At 44.1% G+C, this 9,140-nt stretch overlaps 1 protein-coding gene across 2 annotated transcripts; it reads left to right on the top strand.

Moving 5' to 3' along the window:
* Positions 1 to 740: 740 nt before the first annotated feature.
* Positions 741 to 9,140, top strand: TDRKH (tudor and KH domain containing). Of its 2 annotated transcripts, XM_027097666.1 has the most exons (13): positions 741 to 1,839; positions 2,885 to 2,991; positions 3,604 to 3,793; positions 4,513 to 4,652; positions 4,763 to 5,084; positions 5,968 to 6,128; positions 6,317 to 6,489; positions 6,720 to 6,784; positions 7,063 to 7,214; positions 7,446 to 7,547; positions 7,809 to 7,905; positions 8,110 to 8,197; positions 8,371 to 9,136. In XM_027097666.1, the coding sequence occupies exons 1-12, from the start codon at positions 1,668 to 1,670 to the stop codon at positions 8,160 to 8,162; spliced, it is 1,734 nt and encodes a 577-aa protein (XP_026953467.1). In that variant the 5' UTR covers positions 741 to 1,667; the 3' UTR covers positions 8,163 to 8,197; positions 8,371 to 9,136. The 2 variants fall into 2 exon arrangements, with proteins under 2 accessions (XP_026953467.1, XP_026953468.1); XM_027097667.1 differs by lacking the exon at positions 7,446 to 7,547 and having other exon boundaries at positions 8,371 to 9,140.

Here is a 9,140-nt window from a genome sequence, read left to right as displayed (position 1 = left end):
TGTATTTAGAGGAGTAAGTGGAATTGAGAAAGGATTTTCTTTAAGAAAGGAGAAATAATAGCATGTTTGTCTGCTGATAGAAAGATTCAGTAGAGAGGAAAACATTAATGATGCAGGATAAGGAAGGAGAGCAACATTTATATGGAGCAGAGATAGTTCATCAATGACTACAGGAAAGAAGATAGAATATTTAGGCACAGATGGAGATAGGTGGGTCAGTTTGGAAGTTTGTTAATATTTTCTCTTTCTTAGTGAAATAGGAAGCAAAGACATCAGTTGAGAGGGAGGATGGAGAAGGAAGCACTAGAGGTTTGAGAAGAGGCAGTATGAAATAATTGGGAGGGTGAGAAAGTACATGGAATGAGGAAATAGAGTGAGGGACATATTGAAATATGCTAGGCAGGGCTCCCCTGGTGGCGCAGTGGTTGAGAACCCGCCTGTCAATGCAGGGGATACGGGTTCGAGCCCTGGTCCCGGAGGATCCCACATGCCGCGGAGCAACTGGGCCCGTGCACCACGACTGCTGAGCCTGCGCTCTAGAGCCCGCGAGCCACAACTACTGAGCCCACACGCCACAACTACTGAAGCCTGTGTGCCGTAACTACTGAAGCCTTCGCGCCTAGAGCCTGTGCTCCGCAACAGGAGAGGCCACCGCAATGGGAGGCCCGCATACTGCAACGAGGGGAGGCCTGCGTACCGCAACGAGGCGTGGCCCCCGCTCACTGCAACTAGAGAGAGCCCATGCGCAGCAACGAAGACGCAACACAGCCAAAAATAAATAAATAAAATAAATTTAATAAATAAATTAAAAAAATATATATGCTAGGCAGCAAAATGAAGACACAGCGTCAGAGAGAGACTAACAGCAAGAAGGCCATTGCAGTGGTCTAAATGAGATTTGATGAGCTTCTGAATCAATTCAGGTACAATATTGGGCTCATTAGCATATAGGTAGTAGTTCAAGCTTCAAGTATGAATAAAATTGCCCAAAGAGAGCAGACTGACAATAGCAATGGATAGAGGCCACTGGAAGACAAGCTCAAAACTCAGAAGACTCCTCCAGGTAAACAGGAAGAACCATGGGAAAGAGGGCACAGAGGTAAGATTAGTTAAGGCTTATATGTGCCATCTAGGTTGATTACCTGGGAAGTTGTAGTTTTGATGAAGGAACAGGAGAGAACCCCATTTCACTGTTAGATGAGGAGTAAGTAGAAATACGGAGTACAGATAGTAAATAGACCACACTTGCAAGAAAGAAAAGTAGAAGTAGCAAAGCCTGAAACTAGGCCTGGAAAGCCATTCCTTGCAGAGAGAACAGCTTCTGGAAAGACCAGGAGGTATAGAAGTGCACATATAAGGAATTTTAAATAGTTTGATATGAAAACTAAATTTTTAAAAATATTTGATTCATTTCATTTTTTGTTCCTTTGTCTTTTAAAACTGATCAGTGTATAGTTCTCTTTGGGGGAATTGGGGAGGAAGAAGTAACCTTCTATTTAGTTGTATGTATATGTGTCCCTTAGCTAACTTTAAAAAAAAAAAAATACCGAGACTTTCACATGAAGTAGACTTTGAGACTGCTCAAGCTCTTGAAATGGGAAATTAGGCAGTAATATTCTTCTTAATATTGTAATGTGTTCCCATTCTCTACCTGTCATAAAATTTGTATGAAAGCTCCTTTTCCTTCATTTGCTTATTTTAGGAGGCAGCAGAAAATGTCCACTGAACGGACTTCTTGGACAAGTTTGTCCACTATTCAGAAAATAGCACTGGGCCTCGGGATCCCAGCCAGTGCAGTGGTTGCCTATATCCTATACCGCAGATATAGGGAAAGCAGAGGTATGTGAATCCATGACTGTACATACGGAAATGTTTAAACTATGTTCTGGCCTTGTTAAATTGAAATGAAAACTTTCCTTCCAGACTGGGTATCATTTGTTGGGATGTAATTGGCTTTCTCTGAGGGATCTTTTTTTTTTTTTTTAATAAATTCATTTATTTTTTATTTTTGGCTGCATTGGGTCTTCGTTGCTGCGCGCGGGCTTTCTCTAGTTGCGGCGAGTGGGGGCTACTCTTCGTCGTGGTGCACGGGCTTCTCATTGTGGTGGCTTCTCTTGTTGCAGAGCATGGGCTCTAGGTGCGTGGGCTCCAGTAGTTGTGACACATGGGCTTAGTTACTCCGCAGCGTGTGGGATCTTCCCGGACCAGGGCTCGAACCCGCATCCCCTGCATTGGCAGGTGGATCCTTAACCACTGCACCACCAGGGAAGTCCCTGTGAGGGATCTTTGGAACAAAGTTTTTTCTCTTCTATCTTAATGTGAAGCTAGTCTGTGAAATAAAGAACTCATTTTATCATTCTTTTGATCTCTTCCCTTCAGCAACACCAGCACTACAATGGGTTCGTTCTTTCTCCTTCTTTTATACCCATACACTTGTTTATATTTCCCTTCTATTGTTAGAAGGCTAACTGTCCAGTCCAGTTTCCCCACAGGTTGGACCTAGGGAGTAGGACCTAGAGAAATGATTTACATACAGACAAGAGAAATTCTGAACCTAGTGGGCTCCTCAGGCAACTTCTAGCCTTCATTCTTCTCCAGGAGTTGTGTCTTGGGGGAAGTAGTTTGCCCAGAATCCATCACTCCTTCCTTGCAGAACCAAATGACTTTCCGTGTTTTAGCATATGAAAACAGTAGCCCAGAGAGAATGCCCATCTTCTGGTCTTTCAGGACCTTTTAATTCCCACTCAGATGCTACTTCTCCTTCTCTTTATGGTTGAAATCCTCAGTTTATCTCTTGCATCCACATCTCTTTGATAGCTAGATTCAGGGGAGGGCAGGTAGTAGCTTTGGGTATTATCTAAGTATGATCTGACGATCTATGCAGAAGAGCGGCTGACATTTGTTGGGGAGGATGACATCGAGATAGAGATGCGAGTCCCCCAGGAGGCTGTGAAGCTCATCATTGGCCGGCAAGGAGCCAATATTAAACAGGTAACTGTGTGAGCAGGCAACGGCTTTCCCAGGGATTGATTCTGCTTTCCCTTCTTTGCCCCCATTCCATAAAACCCACTCACACCATGTATATTTTAAACAGAAAAAATACAGGAACTTATTAGGTAACTGCTATTTTCCTTCTAGAGATGAGTACTTCTCCCTAGAGAATGGGTGACTTAACTTGAAATGGGGATTTTTAATTGGATGATTCTCAGCCTGGTATAGCTTGAATCATTCCTTTCTACTATGGAATTATGAACTCTCATTAATTGACAGTAACTAATTAATTGCTCCCTGATTCTTTTTACCATCTCCTGTTGTTCAGTTGGAATGTCAGTGAAATAAAATAATTGATTCTCTAATCCAAATTAGGGGGAAAGAGTGTTCTAAACACAGAGAAACTGTTTTGGATTAACTGCTATTTGGGGTTACCTTTGTCTCTAATCTCCTTCCATAAGTACACGTAATTGAGGACTGCTTATAGCACCCTGATTTCACTGATTACTGTGTCCAGTTCCGTCTACCTCCAGGGTTAGGTTTAGAGTATCCTTAGCTGACCCAGATGAGAGCTCATCCAGAGTGTACTACCACATATCCTTTTCTCTGCAGCTACGAAAACAGACAGGTGCTCGGATCGATGTGGACACGGAGGATGTAGGAGATGAGCGGGTGCTGCTTATCAGTGGTTTTCCTGTTCAGGTGTGCAAGGCCAAAGCAGCAATTCATCAGATCCTGACTGAGAGTACCCCAGTGTCTGAGCAGCTCTCAGTTCCCCAGAGATCTGTGGGCAGAATCATAGGTACCACTGGACAGCTTCCTCTGCTGTTTCCTTTTTTGTTTACCTTTGCCTTTCTTTCACACCTTCCCAAGGGTTTCTCCTGACCTACTTCGCTTCACCTTGCTGAGAAAAAAAGGCAGGGACATTGAGACCAGAGCTTTACTTTTTTACAGAAGTAAAATCAGTGGTAAAGCAAAACTCATTATCTCAAGAAGTTGTATGATCTGAACCTTACAAATAGGTTCCAGAAGGCTTCAGGTAAATGTATTTACCTCAGATTTTTAAAGGGAAGCTAAGGATGCTCATTTTATCCCAAATCTTTCAAGACAGTGCTCTAGAAAGCACCTATTATGCCTTCCCATGGAGCATTCCTTACGCTGCTGGAAGAGGCAGAGAAATGTCCTGTTCCTGGTCCAGTGTTTCACACACCGTGTAGGGTATCTTCTAATGAAGTGGGGATGTAAAGTATGCCGAGTGGCCAAAAAATGCAAGTGACATGACCACATTAACCTAGCCAATGTGTAGAATTTAAATAAAATGGATAGAGCAAATAATCCAGTATTCCCCTTAGTATAGTACAGATTTCAGTAGCTCCTGCTTTCCATTCACTGTCTTCCATTCTGTTTAGTTTGAAAATGAGAACTGACTCTCCCCTCCTAGTATGTACAAAACAGTGGTGTCTCTAGTAGTTAAGGTTACTGAGGAGGGAAGGACAGGTTTTTATGTATTATTCAATGCAGGGAGAGGCGGCGAGACAATTCGTTCTATCTGTAAGGCCTCGGGAGCCAAAATAAACTGTGACAAAGAATCAGAGGGGACATTGCTACTATCAAGACTTATAAAAATCTCAGGAACACAGAAGGAGGTGGCAGCAGCTAAGGCAAGTAGCTGATAGATTTGAATTGTATCTAAGAGTGAGAAGAACACTTTACTCCATCCCAGGTCAATATCTGGCCACGTAGATATCATCCCTTGTCTTATTTTCCACAGCATTTGATACTGGAGAAAGTTTCAGAAGATGAAGAACTTAGGAAGAGAATTGCTCATTCTGCAGAAACCAGAGTCCCACGGAAGCAGCCAATCAGCGTAAGAAGAGAGGACGTGACAGAGCCAGCTGGGGCTGGAAAGCCAGCTTTATGGAAAAACACTGGCACTAGCTTGGAGCAGGCTGCACCTCTGGCAGTTCCTCCCCGCAGAGGAGGTGGCGACATGTCTGTTGTAGGACCAGAAGAGCGTTCCTGCAGGAAACCTAATGATGACAACCTTCAGAAGTTTGGAGCCCAGACCAGTCCAGAGACATCCATGTTTGAAAGTATGTAAGAAAGAGGGAACCCATGAGCCATATGGAAGATAGAAAAAGTGGCTTAGATAACCCAAAATAGGAAACAATAAAAAAAAAATTCTGTTTTCTCGACTACACTTACAAGTCTTTAATCACAGATAGGACTTTCTGGCAATATTTTACTTGGGATTAGTACTAAGCACAAATACTTTTTTTCTGAATACAAACCAGCTAATAATTTTAGAAAACAATATAGAAATATGCTAGTTCACAGGAAACTAGTCTGTGAGTAATAGATCAAATAATTGAATTACATGGTATTCTTCCTCCAGACCTATTTATTTAAATAAGTAAAATACTGAGTCCAGTTTTTTTCCTGAATCATTACTGTTTTAAAAAATCTACCTCATTCAAGAAGAATAAAAAGGCTGTGGGCTGTTTCTTCTATGTATAGGTACTAGGATGGGCAGGGAAGACCAGGGCCCCTAAGAGGTTCATAGACTTGTCCAGGGTCACATAATGAGTCAGTGGTAGAAAGGGATCTGGAACAGGCCCACATCTGTCCATGTATCTTCTCCCTGGTCCATGCTGCAGCTAGCATATGGGGATTTCCCTTCATTATAACTGGTGGCTGATTTGAATATGTGGCAGATGACTAAGAATGTGACCGAACTCTTATTACTCAGATACATAGAAAGGAACAGAACATAGCTTAGTATTTTTCTTCAGGATGTTCTTGTATGATGCATCTAGTTGTCACTCTAGCCATTTTTAAATGGTGGTAGCCACTGGGTATTTGTACTCTCACCCTCCTGATGCAGTCTTCCCATTTCAACCAGAGATGATTCTAGTAATGGTCACCATATTAGGTAATAATGATTCTGCAGCTTAACTTGCTTATCCCTGTGGTTAGTCCCCAGTCCAGACTTCAGTTTCCATGCTGATGAATTCCTAGAAGTCTATGTCTCTGCCTCTGAACATCCTAACCACTTCTGGATCCAAATCATTGGCTCCCGCAGCCTGCAACTGGATAAGCTTGTCAGGGAGATGACCCAGCACTATGAAAATAGTCTGGTGAGTTGCCATAGGGACAGGGCAGGGGTTTGATGGAAAGCGGGCATATCTTTTTCATTGTGACATATTCTCTTCCCTTTTCTGTGGAGCAGCGGCTTGTTCTTCCTTCCTTCTGGTATCCACGGTTTACTTTTTGGCCTACCCCTTCCTAACTCTGCCCTCTCCTGCCTCCTCATCCCCTTGTGTAGCCTGAAGACTTGACTGTGCGTGTAGGAGACATTGTCGCAGCACCTTTACCTACAAATGGTTCCTGGTATCGAGCCCGAGTCCTTGGCACCTTGGAGAATGGGAACCTGGACCTCTACTTCGTTGACTTTGGAGATAATGGATATTGTCCACTGAGGGACCTCAGGGTGCTCAGGTCAGCGTGGGGGACAGGCTGGAGTCAGGCTGGAGTCTCACTTACTGACTCAGTCCTGGCCGTAGGGTGGTGAGCTGTTGGCACTTATCACCAGGGGGCGTTGGAAGAGAACCTCTTTACAGTGCTCAGATGATTATCATCTTCTGCAGGGCTAACTGCTGTCTAGAAGCCAGGAATATAAGAAGGCCCTTCTGGCACTAGGATTCTAATTTGAATTTCTTTCATTTTAGGAGTGACTTCCTAAGCCTTCCATTTCAAGCAATAGAGTGTAGTCTGGCACGGATAGCCCCCTCAGGTAAATTAGTCCTATTACCTATTGACTTTGCCTCCATATAGAATAACTTTCATAGAGCACGTGGGAGGGAGTCTCACATTCCCAGGCTTTTTGAGTTCTGGGGGCTCAGGTGCCTTTTCATCACCAGTGCTAGAAAGCAACGGTCAGAAACGTGCCTGGCAGTCAGACATAGGTGCCTTTTGAAGTAGACAAAGGTAGTTCCGGTTTTCCTCCAGGACATAATCCCACCCCCGTCAGCACTGACCCCTTCTTAGGCTCTCTCTACAATTTTTTATGAGGTGAACAATGGGAAGAGGAAGCTTTGGATGAGTTTGACAGACTCACTCACTGTGCTGGGTGGAAGCCCCTGGTGGCCAAGATCTCTAGCTACGTCCAGTCTGGGATCTCAACTTGGCCCAAGATCCACTTATACGACACTAGCAATGGGAAGGTAAGACTGGGGTTCACACGTTGCTCACTGTCTCTTCAGTGTATTTATAGCCTCATTTACTTTTTCTCTCCCAGAAACCCTTATTTGATGATATTCCTAACTCATAAGATCCTGCTTACTGAACCACCAAAGGAATTTTTTAAAGTATCAATCCTAGCTCTTCTGCCCTATTTCCTCTGATTTGCCCTTCCTTCAGAGAGAACATCGTTCCCTTTTCATCTTTCTTCTCAGAAACTTGATATTGGGTTAGAATTAGTTCGTAAAGGATACGCAATTGAGCTTCCTGAAGACATGGAAGAAAACAGAGCTGTCCCAGTAACGTCGCCCAATGTGGTGAGTGAGCATTGTAGTCATTCAGGGTGCTGCTTTGGGGCAAATCTGGTGCCTTGAGACAAGAGGGCTTCTAGTCGTGCATGAGAGTTTGTAGAGCGTTCTCTTCTCTTAAGGACTCTGAGTTGCTCCACTAGTTGGTCAGAGAAGACCTTGTGTGCCTCAGCAGCCAAACCGGATTCTGTGAGCAAAATGATGGGGCGGCTTCTCCTTTCCCACCAGCCAAACACATTCTTCCTTTTTCTCTTGTTTTCATCCCTTCAGGCCACAGAAACAGATGTCTCTCTCCGCAGCACGGTCACTGAGACCAAGAAGAGTCCTGGAGAGATGGCACATACCCTGTCCTGCCTCAGTTTATTAGGTACAAACAGCATTTTCTCCCTAGAGCATCTCTGGACGTTACCATTTCTTAATCAGCCTCTCCAACTAGGGAGGTTGTTAAGACTTACCTCTTAACCCAGGTGGTCATCGAGCACCAAGAAGCCCATTTTTTCCCCTGAGCCTCAGTGGCAGTGCCTGCTAAATTAGGGCAGTGTCTGACTTTATCCTCATTTCCCCTACATAGAAGCTGCCTCTGTGTCTGGTGATGATAACCTTGAAGATGACTACTTAGTCTGAAGTCACCTTCAGTTGCCTCAGCCATCCACTTTGCGGTAAGTAGAGCTATCATCTATCTGTAGCAACAGGAAAGTAATGAGGGTGACAACAGGGGCCTTGCCTCTTCCCCATAGCCCATCTTACCACTACTTCTCTGCAGCTGCTTTCCTGTAGCTTTACTTTCAGACTGAGCCCTTTCAAGCTTTTTGTGTCTTTGTGTCTTTGGCAGGATTTGGCATAAGATTTGGTGCCTGGAGAGAGGAGCCTGTGATAGAGATCAGTGCAGTTCTTCCTTCATTATATACACGATCTGGCTTGCTGTGGACCAAATGCATTTGCTCCTTCCACTGGACTACTGGAAAGTGTGAGGGGTGGAGGGAGACAAACACGTGCCCCTACTCCCCTGCCACCCCTGTGCCACTTCCAGTGTTTGAGTCCTGCTGTGCTACTTCCAGCCTGCTCAGTGTGCAGCTAGCTCCCCTCGACCATTCACAAAGCACACTACTGCTAGGCTGTGTCCTTTGGAGGCTGGGAAACAGCCAGGGTTTGGTTATTGGAAATGATGATTCTGCAGACTCCTGACTCACCTCATCAGGTGACTGGTTAAGGAGAGTTTTTTAAGTGGTGAACTCAAAGACTGCAGTTGAGTCTGGAGGCAAAGGCAAAACTCAGCCTAATTGTATTGAAAAGCCTCGGGAAGTGGGAAGAGGATACGCCTCCCAGCCTCAACTGCTGATATGTTATTGGAGACAAGGTTTTTGAAACAGTGCTCCAACTATTTCCCAGTAAACTTTGGTTAAAATACAAGTAGACAAGGAGAGAGGTGACTCAGGAAATATTCTAAATTGCTGGTATAGTATCTATAATATATATGTATACACACGCAGCCATGGAGCTCATGTAGCTGTTCAAATCATTTGGGGTTCCTTTGCTGAATAAAGTTCTCAAGAAAATTATTTAAAACTAAATGCTGGTTGAATCACAAGGTGGAAACGAGTC

Source organism: Aethalodelphis obliquidens, unplaced genomic scaffold, assembly GCF_003676395.1.
Source record: "Aethalodelphis obliquidens isolate GAN/ISIS:26980383/991018 unplaced genomic scaffold, ASM367639v1 scaffold116, whole genome shotgun sequence".
NCBI lineage: Eukaryota > Metazoa > Chordata > Mammalia > Artiodactyla > Delphinidae > Aethalodelphis > Aethalodelphis obliquidens.
The sequence above is the reverse complement of the archived record's forward strand: the minus strand, read 5'-3'. Positions and strand labels throughout refer to the sequence as shown.